The 15,973-nt window shown below is 40.4% G+C and overlaps 1 protein-coding gene across 1 annotated transcript in view; it reads left to right on the top strand.

Annotated features, from left to right (window-relative positions):
• The first annotated feature begins 2,456 nt into the window (after window positions 1-2,456).
• Window positions 2,457-15,973, top strand: part of LOC5510236 (chromatin modification-related protein EAF3) — a 16,179-nt gene continuing 2,662 nt past the window's right edge. The window contains exons 1-7 of the mRNA XM_001630679.3: window positions 2,457-2,672; window positions 2,862-2,944; window positions 12,941-13,030; window positions 13,550-13,646; window positions 13,856-13,945; window positions 15,049-15,134; window positions 15,604-15,866. Of these exons, the coding sequence (XP_001630729.3) occupies window positions 2,562-2,672; window positions 2,862-2,944; window positions 12,941-13,030; window positions 13,550-13,646; window positions 13,856-13,945; window positions 15,049-15,134; window positions 15,604-15,866 (820 nt within the window). The 5' untranslated portion in view covers window positions 2,457-2,561. The remainder of the gene's footprint in view (window positions 2,673-2,861; window positions 2,945-12,940; window positions 13,031-13,549; window positions 13,647-13,855; window positions 13,946-15,048; window positions 15,135-15,603; window positions 15,867-15,973) is intronic.

Raw genomic sequence — 15,973 nt, 5'->3', positions numbered from 1 at the left:
ATAAACCAAAATATCACAGCGTTGTTATTATCACGATAACTTTTAGATTCCATTTTAATTAAGCTCCCGTAAGCGACCAACACCTATTGTTCAAGTTTTTGGCGCCCAGTGGTCGCTTATGAGAGCAAGCTCTCGTAAAAGACCAGCTCCGTTAACGACTACAATTATCAGTTCCCAAGGTGGTCGCTTACGAGAGCCTCAACTGTAGATACAGTAGAAAGTGCTCTAACTAGACCATGCTTGCAGATGTTTTTAGACAAGGGGAAAAAAAAAAAAACGAAGGTATATTTTTTATGGGGGAAGGGAGGGAAGGGTTGCGGCATCTAATGAGAGGAGCCTGTAAAAGGGTATATTTTAATGGGGGAGGGGAGGGAAGGGTTGTCGCATCTTAGGAGAGAAGCCTGTAGAATGGTAGATTTTTTAGGAAGGGAAGGGTAGTGGGTTCTAAGGAGAGGAGCCTCTAGAAGGGTAGATTTTCTAGGAAGGGAAGGGTAGTGGGTTCTAAGGAGAGGAGCCTCTAGAAGGGTAGATTTTTTAGGGAGGGGAGGGAAGGGTAGTGGGATGGTAGATTTTTTTAGGGAGGGAAGGGTAGTGGGATCTAAGGAGAGTAGTCTCTAGATGGGTAGATTTTAGGGGGTAGTGTAGTAGTCTTTGCCATCAGATATCCAAAGGGAATGTTAAAGGGTCATTTTTGTCAAGGACAAAATAAAATATTTTTTATCATCAATAATACTTTTTATTTTCTACATTTGATTTGCATGTTACTGTGCATAAAGCCAATCATCTGATTTTTGTCTTGCAAGCTTATCAAAGCTCAGTTATATTGGTTTTTATGAAGCCAGATTGCAGTACTATATTTGTTCCTGGGTGTAGCAGTCAGATAAATTTGGTTACATGAAGCCAAATGTCTACTTTTCTCTTCTTTGAATTGTCTGTCTACTCTTTTTTTTCTCATCTTTTTTCTTTTCTTTTTTTCTCTTCTTTTTTTTTTTTTTTCTTTTTTTCTTCTTTTTTTTCTCTCTCTCTTTTATCACCACTTCTTGCATCAATTTTGGTGTATTTTGTTACATGACCCTCAAAGGAGCACCCATGGCCCAGTCACACCCCATCACAACACCCCTTGGACCCATCCCACCATCTCGAGGGTCGGCCATATGACCTCTGTGCCCCCTACCCCCCATACAAATGTCAAACATAGGACCACTTGGTCCCATCCCATCACAAGGTCCACAATTAATACCTCTACCTGAATGACAGCCCATCAAACGCCCTCTAGGCCCACCTCTACATCCCATCATACCACGCCTTGGGCCTGCCATGCAACACCCCCCATCCCTTCCTTCCATCATACCAATCCTTAGGCCATGCATTCCTCTCCTACCACCCATCATACCAACCCTTGGGCCACCCCTACCAGCCATCATACCAACCCTTGGGCCACCCCTACCAGCCATCATACCATCCCTTGGGCCATGCATTCCTGCCCTTTCACCCATCATACCAACCCTTGGGCCACCAAGCACTGGGCCTCCAGGGCCAAACATGCCCCCGCGTCTCGGAAAACAACCAAACATACCTCCCCTCGGGCACATCGTGTTCCTCCTCATACCTCGAGCACGTCCCCAAGGCCCTAAACCTCTGCCGGTGTCCTCTGTTGCCTCATCGTCCTCCTGGTCGCCGTCGTTGGCCATTTTCACGTACACATAGAGGACATCGTCGGCCTTGCTACACAGCGCCATCGTCAACTCTTCGTCACTCGAAAGGCGCACAACTTCACCGTCTTCATCGTGCCAGGAGATCTCGACTTCCCGACCTTGAATGGGCGGAAAAAGGCTCTTGATCTTTTCTTGTAACCACAAGAAGCTCGTAGCTGCGCCCTCGTCAGCGGAAAAGCGACGAATCTCTTCCTCTTCGGTGCCAGCGTTGAGATAAGCTTTTATGTGAACGGCCATCATGAATTTTGATCGTCGTTAGTTCTTGCTTGTTTTCTTGACCCTGTGTGTCTCCTTGGCGTCGAATAGCGCTATTATAATATCTACAAAGTAGATTTTGGCCAATCGTTTGAGAACTACCTGCTTTTATATAATAGCACGGCGTAATACGCCAGATTTACATTATTACACAGCGAACTATTTTCGGGTCCGAATCATGATGACGTAATATTTGAGTCATCATGACAAACCGAATTATGCCACAGGATGCCCGAGTGTAACAAATCGGTTACCTGGAAAAACAGGACCCTGAGAATAAAAATATTTAGAAAAAAAAAAAAAAACGGAATATACGGACGCTCGTAACAAGCAACTGAGCGCCTGACATATAGGGAAGTTACCGATAATGGTCCGTGGGAAACACAAACAATTTATTCTTTGTGGGAGGGCAGGGTGAGTGCCAGTACGAGTCCGCGGGAGACAAGTAGGAACACACTGACCAAGGGGAGGGGGATAGGGGGGATAAGACCTACGACGGTGCATGTCACGTTGTGGAAACGATTTGGCTCGGGGTACCTGTGGTTCTACTCGACACACCATACACCAAGTAGATTGCTAGAAACAACAAAAATGGCGGGCCATGCTACTCGTAGTCTTCCAACACCGAAACACGAACAAGGAGATACAGTTCTTTGCTATGAACCCGATCCTACCAAAGCCAGAGTCCTTTATGAAGCAAAGGTTTGTCTTTTTGATGCATTCACTTGGATTTACGATATGTTTGGCTATTGTATTTTGAGATTTATTCTAAAGAATCAATCAAAATACACTTATACCTACCAAATTGTTCACCAAAAACTGGTAGTCGATTCTGCAAAATTTTCGTCTTTAATAAGACCATTCAATAGGTAAATAAATGAACATTTTCAGGTTCTGGAAGTAGACATCACAAAAGACGAGAAAGGCAAAAAGGTACCAGAGTACTTCATCCACTTCAATGGCTGGAATAAGAGGTAACTTATCACCATTCGTGTCAAATGCTTACTGCACTTTTCAAGTTTCGATGTTTTGTCATCTTGAGCTTAGGATTCCCAATCGGCAAACTGAGTAACAAATTCCTAATAAAAAAACTGTCAATAAAAACTCGCTGACTGATACTAACTTACTTTTAAGGTTACGGGGTGCCTTGAAGTGAAAATTTTTTTCGAAAAAAATATTTTTGCATCTTTAAATTTCCTACTACATTACCTTTATTATAGCAAAGAAAGATGTTTGGATTTTTATTATCTTCTCGATATAATAAGAAAAAACGAATTTTGCTTGAAGACTGTGTGAGCATCAAGGTGTTTTAATCCTTTAATCTTCTTATCACTTACTGGAACCCTGTGTTCCCCCTACATCCGGGGGATGTTCGGTTATAGTTAATTAGCATACTGTTTTTACCTATAAATTGTGACTTAAAAAATCTCAAATTCAGTTAGGAAATATATAATAGATGGATAAACGAAAAAGGCGGAAGTCTGCATGGGGTCGTCTCAAGTGTAAAATGAGGGTGAAGACTAAATGAAAGATCTCGCTAAAAGCGAAAAGGACAATCTTCTTGTTGGCTTCTCTTGTATTAGTTTGACCCTACAACCTGCTTCAAGGTTATCAGCGAAGAAGGCCTCATTGTTTCCAAAATCAAAACATTAAGGGACGAGGTCAAAACAATTCTCCAAACTAGGGACCCGACCTTCAAAAAAAGGTTGATGGGTGGCGGGTGATGACCCCCCCCCCCCCCCCCACATGGTGACGAGGAACCATTCAAGCTAGGGACCCGACTTTTAAAATAGGTTGCTAGTGGCGGGTAATACCCCCCCCCCCACAACTTCAGTGGTGGCGGGCTGTATAACCCCCCCTCCCACACACACACACAGTTGTTGCAACATACACTGTCTATACGAGCCAATCACAATCCGTATATTTGGGTCGCGACCGTTTCATGGTATATAGTCTCCTTTTGCAGTACGCGATTTTGTAAGTCATTGTGGCCTTTAGACTCCTTGCTGATCAATAAAAAAGTTAATTAAGCTAATTACGTTGAAACAGTAGGTCGGAATTACACATTGGACAGTGCTTTTGCCATTTGATACACGTCCAACAGATTAACGTCATCATTGTGAAACCAACAATTCTTATACGGATGCGGTGTGTGTCATAAATTTCGCAAAGTTTTTCCATGATTATTCGTTTTGTTAAAACAAAAGATTTATTCTCAAGTATGGAACGAGCGTGGGGTCCCGGGAGAAGAGAGGAGCGGCAAACGGCAAAGACTGAGAATCGATCCGTATCGCTAATAACTTTGGCGTATATACTTTCGCTCTAATACCCTGGGTACAAGAGGCTCCAAGCTTCGCGGCGACTACAAATCTTTAATGACACTCTAAACGGAAAAAAAATGTAGAGCTCTGAAATACGTTTCATCTTCATTCACTAAAAATGAGTCAATCATGTCTCTCAGCTAACTAAAATAAAGTTTCTTACTCCCTGAGTACAAATTTTAGATAGCAAATTTCACATATTTCAGGAGGGCTATATAACAATAAATAGTCCTTTGTGTCCTATTATTGATGTTGAACTAAGCTTGAGTTCAGCTCCAAAGGCAAAAATGCTTGCTTAAGACGGAGATGATTAGAGGAAATTGATTGAGATCACAATGGCTTTCATCTCAATACATGTGTTGCAAGTGCAGGAACACAAAAATTATCGTTTCTCCAGCAAATTGTCAAGTTATTTATTGACTGGACTTCGGCGAACTCACTTTGCGACACCATGTGCCATTAACGAATGCAACACAGAGATCAGACTGATTTTATAGTTAAATTCAAAGTTTCATTCTTGCCTTCAATAAAATTCAATAGAAAAGCCCCGTCAAAGTCAGCTAAAGCATTTTATCAAATAGGTTCTCTGCCGCTTTTGTGTACATTTCCCTTGTGATGACAAGTCCAAAGCAGTCCCAGCTGAGGACGTTGGTGGTTGGATTTGTTTTGATAAGGTCGGATCCATCATCACTGTCCCTAGTAACTTGTCTTGCCTGCTCTATTATTTTATATATGGGAAAGGAAAAAAAACGTGCGCTCAGGGTCATGTTACTTATTTACCAGGCGGCGGCGGTTCATAGCGCCTCGTTTGAAAGGTCAAAAGCGCTTTATTATCTATAATCACGTATGGTATAATTCTCTATTATACTTGGTTCCGAGGGGTAAACCTCTTTTCCACGGAAAACCGTCCCGTTTATTAACAGTTATAATGACATTGATTAGTATGATCAACCATAGTGAAGGCGAATAGTATTCTACCAAAGCAGACAAGGCTAGCATAGCTGACGTCGGACACTTGTGGTAATAGGATCCTGGCTCACTGAAAGGATGCGAGCGAGTTCAGGGCGACTCATGGTGGAATGATTATGTTTATTTCGGGACAATACGCGACACGGCTCAAATTACAGATATTTTCAGCTGCTCTTTAAGATATCTACTGTAGATTTTATGTAAAGATTTCCCAGGACAGCGACACTCTGCGGCAACTCTTATCGGCAATTATCGCTTTTGCGTTGTGCCAGGTATAATCTGTGGTTTTCTTTATTTCCGCTGATGGCTTTCGTTTGTAAGGCTGATACACAATAAATAGAATGTTCAGCAAGAAATTTCCCTTCACTTAGTATCGATGTACTATTTAAAACACGAGCAGTAGTAGCAGTGTTTTATCGGGTATAAAATTTCGTACCCGATAAAACATGTGACGCGAATGTTAAGTGTGACTGGGAAGCCATTTCCGGAATTCAGTGCTAAGTCCAGTGGCCCAGTTCCACTGTTACGATTAACTCACCCAATTTCAATAGGCGCTTTGACCAATCGAGTTGGAAACACAAAGTCTATGTTCATCAGGGAATCAAAGCTAGTCCATCAGTGAATTAAAAATATACTCAAGAGCACTCAATGCCTAAAATAGTACTTCATTGATTAGATGAAAAGTCGAAAGTATGCATGTTGCGTTCCTGGGAATCCAGATAACTACAGTAGACACAGAGAAGACAATGAAACAAATTTTGTTGAAATGTAATGAATTCAGCATTCATCGAGTGCTGTTGAGTTCACAACAACATGCCTCTGAAGTCGCAGTTTATACCGCCAAACTCCTGAGACTGAAGATCAAAAATACTTTGGAAGACTGTGTAATCCAAAGTCGATCAGAAATTACACGAAATGGAAAATAGTAAGAGAAAATAAGGATCCGGCAAAAGAGCAGCATATCGCTGTTTTGTAATTGATTTAGAGAAAGTGCAAGGATTTGAAACTGGTTCGGCCACGTGAGGATTTTACCACACAGTTATATCGCTGGTGACTTGCCTATGTAAAAGCCTACTCACATGTCTAAAGAGGGTCATCCGATTGGTCGAATCACCTATTGAATATGGATGAGTTAACAGTAACAGTGAATGAACCCAGTACCGAAATCTTGAATGGCTTCCCAGTCACATGTAGAGAATGTTGAAAATCATGTACTGTCTTTAACTGGTTTTCGATTATCTAACTAACAATTAATTTCAGTTATCATGAAAAGATATGGGAACCAATCTGGGATCAGGCTCGAAATTGTGTCAGTATTGTTCAATCAAAAAGAATGAGTAAATAACAGCTACTTTCTTTGCCCCTACTCTTAGATTCTCTTAGATTCTCTATTTGTATTGCCCCAAAATAAAAATAGTAATTCCACCATGAGTCGCTCTGAACTCGCTCTCACCCTTTCAGTGAGCCAGGATCTTTACCGTAAGTGTCCGGCTAGGCTAGCCTTGTCTGCTTTGGTAGAATACTACTCACCTGCAGTATGGTTAATCATACTTATCATTTATATCAGTAAGACCTTATTAGACCTTATGTGATTATAAATAATAAAACTCAGGTGTAATTACATATGACATGGCAATTTACAAGGCCATTATCTGGACAACTTATTAAATTTCCTGACGTGTAGCGCAACTGGCATGCTGAGCCATTGTCATTGTATCAACATCAAAGTTATTTGATTCGTAATTATATGGTTGCTGGTGGAGATGTGCATTTTTATCTTGGCTATGGGCCTAAATGCACTTTGAGGACATAGTTTGTCTGGCCGGGACGACAAACAGCCAGCCAAATTTTGTCCTGGCCGATCGATTGTAAATCGCATTCGCACTAAGAGGTCATTCAAAATTAGACTTTTTCTCACGCGAAAAAGCCGAGTTGCAGAATTTGTTTACGTTTGATCATATATTTGCACAACTCATCGCCTTACTGGTAGTAAATTTATTCTATGAATATCATGAACAACCACTACTGCTCAAGTAAAGCTTGGTATTAATTGGAAAACTTGACGTTTAACCTAGTTCTGGCCGCCTCCAGAACAGGCCAGCGTAGCCTTTGAAGATCGTTGAAAAATGTCCTGGTCGAACAAACGCATTCGCACGTTTCCCGCTAGCGTTGACAGTTTTTTTTTTTGTCAAAACAAATAAACATTTGCTTAGTGCGAATAGAGCCTATGCATGGAAAGTTGCCTCAAATGGGAATCTATTTGCCAGTGGAAGCGCTCCATACCCTCCCTGAATTGGTGTATCTGTCGTAATCGGCGGGCTGCCTTCCCCCCCTGTCATCACCATCGGTCGGTCACATAAGGTTGTCATACACCCCCCCTTCTGCCTCATCAGGTCGTAAGGTTACCGGCGGGCTTCCATACCCCCCATCCCCAAAATAGTGGGTGGCAGCGGGTCATTCCCCACCCACCGTCATCGCCATTGGTCGGTCTTGTAAGGTTGTCATACCCCCTCCCCTCCCTTCCCCCGCCATCATTGGGTTGAAGGTTACCGGCGGGCTTCCATACCCCCCCCATCTCCAAAATGGTGGGTGGCCACGGGTCATACCCCACCCCCTAAATCGGGTCCCTAGCTTGGCCGATTGTTATGACCTTGTCCCTAAGACGAAATCTTTAGTTACTATTTGTCTAGTAGAGTCGTGAAAAACCGGCCTTATTTGCTACCGGTCTCAGCTGCGCTTTCTTGGCTTCGCGTGAGCACAGCTTTTCCTTGTCTTCCCCATATGTGCAGGAATTCTTGCTTGTCACTTGTTTTTCTCATGGCGAAATTCGAAATTCCCCGTAATGACTTGGTTTTCACCTCTCATTGGATGGGCTGTTTATCTAGAGCTGTTGATATGATCACCTCGTTGACAGATAACTCAAGTAGGTTTTGCACTCTCCAAAAACTTTCAACCTAGATTTTCTTGGCGTTGAATTCACATGCATTCCTTAACTTCAAAACCCTAATGTGTGTAAAGTATAAGAGCTATGACCGCAAAATTTGGCACAAAGCCGAACACAGTTTGATAGGTGTATATATGGTCATTGACATAAGCCATAAAACGTAAAGATCTGCCGGATAGTTTAGGCACATTAGGGGTTTTAAGGGATGTGATTAACTAAAAACAAGTGTGTGATGAAAACCCGTTTAAAAATAAAGCATTTCATCAAACCTAGAATCAAAAAGGATTATTGTATTTCCCATTTATTAAGCTTTACAACCTCATATAACTTGAGCATATTCGATTTAATCTAACTCATGTATTGACATTTTTCCTCAACACTTTGGGTTTTTCGGCGTCCCACAGGTTGAAGGCACCCCGTAACCTTAACTCAACTAGCTCTGAGAAATACCCACAATAAAAAATCATAAAAGGCTATGTGCATGATGTTGGTACCCACTCTAAAACGCACCAATTTACGCTCGGAATTTTTTTGAAAAACAATATGCTAAAGCATATTAGACAACGTCGCTCCAATTGAGCAAAAAGACAAAAGCGTGTGTAACATCATCAAAGTTGCCTTACAAATAATCGGAAATAATGTACCTTATTAATGTTGTATTTAAAGGTCTTTAACATATTTTGGATTGACATTACCCAAATTTTTTGTGTTTTTTTTTGTAATATTTTTTGTTATTGCAGATTTTCTTAGGCCTGACCATTTGTCCCCCTCTAAAGTACACTTCGGGAGATCTTAAATAGTTGTATTTTCTAATGTTATTTGATGCATAAATCATGTACAATAGAAATCGACATATGTTTGACTACGAATGTCAATAAAAATTTAGTCGTTTAATGGGACTGATTTAGCAAGGCCTGACCATTTGTCCCCCTCACAATTATGTTTTCCCCAAAACGAATACCTTTACCCGATGAAAATGCCCTCTACAGGCCTGCTACCATTCTCTCTTATAATAATAATAATAATAATAACTTTATTTACAGAGGGTGGTACTTAATAGTGTAGTACACTAGTAAACTTGTGGCCCTCAAAACTCATACATACAAATAATACAATATAAAATATATATATATATATATATATATATATATATATATATATATATATATATATATATATAATCTCTATTTACAATACAAATTATAAAAATACTATTCCCACCCAGACCAAAAGGAGAAAAAAAAAAAAAAAAAAAAAAAAAATTTTAAATAAAGAAAATAAAATATGAGTTAATTCGAAATATTAAAATGATTTAAAAGTAATTGTTCATTAAGATATTTATGACGGAGAGCGTTCTTAAAAGAGCTTATATTAGGCAGTTTCTTTATGCTGGCTTCTAAATTGTTCCATTTATGGATGGCATTTACTGTAAACGTTTTCCCACCTTCGGTTTTTCTAGTATACTTTGGAGTTATAAAATTCAGTCCTGAGAAACGAGTATTTCTATTATGAAGTGTATTGTTCAGCTTAAGAGTTTCAATTAGATATTCGGGCACCATCAGTTGTAGCCTTTTAAAGAGAATAGAACACATTGAGATGTGATTGTCCAGATAGAAAGGCAGCCATTGAAGCTTATTAAACAACGGTACTGAGGGTGCTCTGGGTTCAGCGTTGAGTATTAGACGTGCAGCTCTTTTTTGTAGAGTTAGAAATCTTGACAAACAATCCTTAGTTGATGCTGTTTGCCAAACAGTCCCAGCATAGCTAAACAAAGGTTTGATCATGGCATTATAGAAATTTGTTCTTTGTTTGAGGGGTAGACAACCTTTGATCTTATTTAGTACGCCGATTCTTCCTGCAATTTTCTTGTATGTCCTTTCAGCGTGATCCGAAAAGGTCAATTTACTGTCCACATCCAGTCCAAGGAGTCTTACTGATTCCACTGATTCAAGGGTGTTTCCATTAGATGTCGAAATGGATAATTTACTGTGTGGTGCTTTCTCTCCAAGGCGTTTACCAGTCACAAGTAGTGATTTTGACTTCGTCTCATTTATTGGAAGTTTGTTGCAATTGGTCCATACTTCCACATCCCTCATCACTGAATTAAGAGTGTTCTCTAAATTGGAAGTATTATTGACATCGGTTGAAAACGAGATAGTAGTATCATCCGCATAAAGATCTATCTTCACTTTAGGTGAACTAATATGAAAAGGAAGATCGTTGATGAATAAAACAAAAAGCAAAGGGCCAAGAATGCTTCCTTGAGGAACTCCATGTTGTATAACAGAAAGATCTGAGTCCACGCCGTCAATAGAAACAAATTGTCGCCTTCCTCGTAGATAGGATTCAAACCATGACGTAGTGTTCTTGTCTAAACCATAGGCTTTCAGCTTTGACATCAAGATAATATGGTCAACCATGTCAAAAGCCTTTCGATAATCAATAAGGAGCATACCACTTACACAGTTCTTATCCAATTGAAAGAGGAGATTATCTACTACTTTAATTAATGCTGTCTCAGTTCCATGATGCCTGCGGAACCCAGATTGACTTGCATATAATAATTTGTTTTCGACAAGATAATCATAAAAATGATTGTGAACATGTCTCTCAAGAAGCTTAGACAGGATGGGCAAGACGGATATAGGGCGGTAGTTACTCTTGTCCATATGATCACCAGATTTATATAAAGGGGTAACTTTGGCCGTTTTCCATCGTTTTGGAAACTCGGAACTTTCGATAGAGTAGTTCATCAGCTTTGAAATTGAGGGTGCAATAATAGGTGCCGCCAGCTTAAGAATCTTTGCACTGAATTTATCGATACCCATAGCTTTCCTTAAGTTCAAAGTTTGAAGACAATTAATTGTAAAACCAATAGGGATTCGCGGTATCGAGAAAACAGTTTCAGGGTCCTTTCTGGAAAGTACAAAGTGCTCCAGCTTTGAGATGTCAAATGGTACACTTGGTAGTAGATTTCTCAAGCTATCAGCAATGGATGTAAAATGTACATTAAAATCATTGGCACTCAGATTACAAGTGGAGCGTTTTTCTGTTTTCTCATCAGTACCCATAAGCGATTTGATAATTTTCCAGACTCCTTTAGGATTGGATTTATTTTCTTCAAAACAGCTATTGTAGAATTTATACTTTGCAGATTTAATTGCATTAGACGCTTTATTACGTACTGACCGCTGGACTGTAATGTAAAGGAGGCCCGCTAACGTCCTTTTCAAATGCAGACCCGCTGACATGCCTCTAAAGCCCGCTAAACACACGCTACTGTGCCTTGACGATTGCTCGCTATTATGCCCCTTTGCGTGCCTTCTAAGACAGGCCCGCTACTTGCCCGCTAGCGTGCCTTCAAGATACCCCCGCTACTTGCCCGCTAGCGTGCCTTCAAGATACCCCCGCTACTTGCCCGCTAGCGTGCCTTCAAGATACCCCCGCTACTTGCCCGCTAGCGTGCCTTCAAGATACCCCCGCTACTTGCCCGCTAGCATGCCTTCAAGATACCCCCGCTACTTGCCCGCTAGCGTGCCTTCAAGATACCCCCGCTACTTGCCCGCTAGCGTGCCTTCAAGATACCCCCGCTACTTGCCCGCTAGCGTGCCTTCAAGATACCCCCGCTACTCGCCCGCTAGCGTGCCTTCAAGATACCCCCGCTTAACGCCCACTAGTGTGCCTCGACAAATGCCCGCTACTCGCCCGCTAGCGTGCCTTCTAAGTCAGGCCCGCTACTTGCCCGCTAGCGTGCCTTCAAGATACGCCCGCTTAACGCCCACTAGTGTGCCTCGACAAATGCCCGCTACTCGCCCGCTAGCGTGCCTTCAAGATACCCCCGCTCAACGCCCGCTAGCGTGCCTCGACAAATGCCCGCTACTCGCCCGCTAGCAAGCCTTTTTAGTAAGGTGAAAGGATTCATTTCTTTTGTTGATATCTTTATCTTACAAGGTGTGAATAAGATAATGTACTGTCTGTCTAGCTTTGGAGAGCATTGCACTTTACTAGACAGCAAGAGCTTGAAAAAGTCATTTCACATCAGCCTAGACAGACAATACATTACCTTATACACTCTGTATAAGATTACAACAACATCTAAAAATGAAATGAATCAGCTAGACAGACAGTACATTATCTTATTCACACCTTGTAAGATAATGATAACAACAAAAGAATTGGGCTGTGTGGATGGCAGCGGGCCTTATGGACGCTAGCGGGCATTGAACGGACGGTAGCGGGCTTTCTGGAAGTAAGCGGGCATTAAACGGAAAACAACGGGCTATATGGACCCTAGAGGGTGAGAAGCGGGCCTTGTGAATGGCAGCGGGCCGTATGGACGCTAGCGGGCATTGAGCGGACTTCAGTTGGCATTACTTGAACATAAACACCTGGCCGGCCTTTGTAAGACACAAGCGGGCTCCAAGAGACATCAGCGAGGAAAAGGCACGCTTGCGGGCCTCGAGGTGTTGTTAACGTGCGTGCCTATTGGACAGTAGTGGGTGTAAAAATGGACGCCACCAGGCAAAATCTGCGTTTGTTAAGCCAGTGGGTACCAACATCATGCACATAGCCAAAATGTAAAATACACAGGATAAAAAATTGCACCGTTTCCTTGCAAAGTGTTGACTTATTAAAGAGCGAAAAATAGTGGTTATAAAGTGATTGTGGAAAATTTGGGAGTGTTTTATTTATACAGCAATATGAATATTACTGATATTTGTTGCAATCTGTTTCAGCTGGGATCGTTGGGTTGTGGAGGAAAGTGTTCTAAAGAATTCTGAAGCCAATCAAGCCCTCAAAGCAAAGCTTCATGAGAATGCCCTGAAGTATGCTCAAATCTCAAAGATCTTATCATTATTAATTAGGGAGTGTTCATTATTTATGGCGGGGGGTATTCAACGCCACTCCACTTAAGTTTTCTGTACAACCCCCCTTTTGTCAACATCAAACTTATGATGACCCCCAGGAGAAACCCGAAAACTTGTTTGACCCCCCATCCTTCTCTTTCAAAATCCACAAAACTACATTTATAACACGAAATATAGATACATATAAACAAATCATACAATGAAAAACAACCTAGAAATCATATTTTTTTTTATAAATAAGTCAAATGTGCCCTTGTGGCATTTTGAAACAGTAATGAATATGTATCTATACCTATATCTATCTTTGCATACCATATAACGTAGGACAATTTTATATTTTACAGCATGAGACTGTCCTAATAAAAGAAAAAATCGTCCTTTGTTCTTGGTCTGATAGATCTCCCAATACTTGAAAATGCTCTTTTTAAAATGCTTTGTTTTTAATTAGATTTTTTGACTATGTCACTTATTTAACAGGTATCAGAAAAAAAGAAAGCAACAGAGAACCAGCACCTCAACAACACCTGTCGACCAGGAAACAACTACTCCAACTGATGATATTACTTCAAATCAGGTAAATCCTCTTAAACCATATACAGTACCTTTAATAGTATGGGGTTTTATACAGCCAAGCATGCCGATGACAATAAATTATTTCACATTGGGTAAATGTGGACTCCCACTCCTACCAAGATTATAAAAGGTTAAAATAAAAACCCTTTAAGACCTTTATCTTGTTTTGAATGTATATTTTTTTAAAAGAAAGTGTTTGTTTGTTGACAGTCTGATCTTCCAAAAGTTGAGATTGAGATTCCAAGCCAGTTGAAGTTAAAACTTGAAGATGACTGTTACCTGATCAAGAGGAAGAAAAAGGTGATTTTAAGTCCACTCGCATTCTTTGGGTCTCTCTTATTGGTTAGCAAGTCCATTTTTAACTCGGGAATGCTTGCAAAGTATTTACAAGTTATTGGAGGGACTTCTGGATGGTTGGATGGTCAGAACGATCATCCGTAAACTTTTTGTGGTCTTTCTGTGCTTTAGCAACACAGCAATCCTTAGATCATATATATACTTCCGGTGTTCAACTTCTGGTTAAAGCCTTGTACTATAAAAGGGCTATGTCTTTGACCTGTGATGGCTACAGTCATTCTTTAGTACAACCGTAAAGTAAGCTAGTTTCTTCAGAAAAGTCTTCCATGTGGGTTGAGCGTGCGCATGCGCCTTCGTCACTGACATCAATCGGTCTTCTATGGTTCAGTCCAATTCAAGCTGTTAGTTTGCAAACAAAACAAGTAAAATGCTAGCAAAGCTTTTAATTCTCTTTCTTTTAGTACTTGCTGATTCGTCTCTGGGAGCGACCTGGGTTCGATTCCCACTGATAGTGGTTTTTAAAAAAATATATTAAAATAATAATTAATTATACTGTTTTGGTGTGTCATGACATCGAAAAGAAAAAAAGTTTAAGGCCATTTCTATGTACTCTTAGCATATCTGATGTGTTCATGCTTTGTTCAGTATCCTGTATAACTTTTATGTAGGCAAGAAAATAACTAGAAAAATAAATTTGCGTTCACGGTTTGCCTCACAGAGCCTCTTTAATTTTTCTAAAATTGGGATACATGTCACTGCATAATTTCCCTGCTAGCAGAGGCCTCTTTTCTCTGTATTTCCCTGGGCTGCTGTTGCATAATAAAAATTGACTAGAGACTGCCATCTTGTAACGACAATCTTTTACTACTGTTCAAATAATAAAAATGCTAAACTAAGTAGAAATTTTAACTGAATTCAAGAACCACGCTTCATCTTATGCTCATTTTTTGTGTCAATGCCTGGGGGATTCCAAATCTCTGACCTTTTATCATTTTTTTTCTATGCAGAAAATGTTTTTGAATGACTTGGAATGCTTTTGGAGAAGTCCTGACCATACATGCTATCATGCTAAGAATTCTCACAATGTTTTCTTTTCTTGTTCACAGCTCATCAAACTGCCAAGGCATCCTTGTGTCTATGACGTTTTAGAGGAATATTTTTCGCACTGCAAACTAACACAGCCAGAAGAAAGGTTATTACAAATTTGAGAATCAGATATTTTATGCTGAGAAAAAAACTGCACATGATGATTAGCCTTCTCAAAAAGATTGTGAGGAACAGGCCACGTTGAGGTTGGAAGTGGTTTGGGTATTGAAGGTTTCTTTTTTCTTGTCACTAACAAAACAAAAATAATATAATTTCTGTATGGATGGAGAGGGTCAAACCTCCAGAGAAGGCAGCTTGTTGAGCCTATAGCCAGTGTGTTTTGAGAAGGCTTAATTATAGTGAAGTTTTGATGACTTCCATAATAGAAAAGGATCATGCCCATTTTATTTTTTTAATTTTTTGAATTATTGAGTAAATACCATCTTCCTTACCAGATCAACTTACCATGACTGATTAGAAAGTGTTTGCCTTTGACTCTTTGTGAACATTATCACTCTATTAATTGATAAATATTCATGACTTTCTATGTATGTCTGTGATGCTCTTTCCTTCAGCTGCAACCTTATAAGGGAAGTACTGGATGGACTAAGGATCTACTTTGATTTCACTCTGCCCACACTTCTGCTGTATAATTTTGAGCGTGAACAGTACTATGCAGCTATGCAAGTTAACCCTGACCCACTAGGACAGTCAAATGGGCCCCAGAGGCCTGTGGCAGAGCAAGCACCAGCAGATGAGAAGTGTGGAGTTGTCAGTTCTTCCACTGAGGCATCATTAAATAATACTAGTAGTACAAGCAATCAGAAGGAGAGGGAAAGTGAGTGCTGCGTGCTGTTGTAGTTATGGATCCAAAAGTTTTTATGTACAGTAGTTACTGTGTAATACCTTTGGCTTAGAATGTGTTAGTCTCCTTTGCAACCATCT

This window comes from Nematostella vectensis, chromosome 10 (genome assembly GCF_932526225.1).
Source record: "Nematostella vectensis chromosome 10, jaNemVect1.1, whole genome shotgun sequence".
Taxonomy (NCBI): domain Eukaryota; kingdom Metazoa; phylum Cnidaria; class Anthozoa; order Actiniaria; family Edwardsiidae; genus Nematostella; species Nematostella vectensis.
Note: the sequence above shows the minus strand (reverse complement) of the source record. Positions and strands in the feature narration are given on the sequence as shown.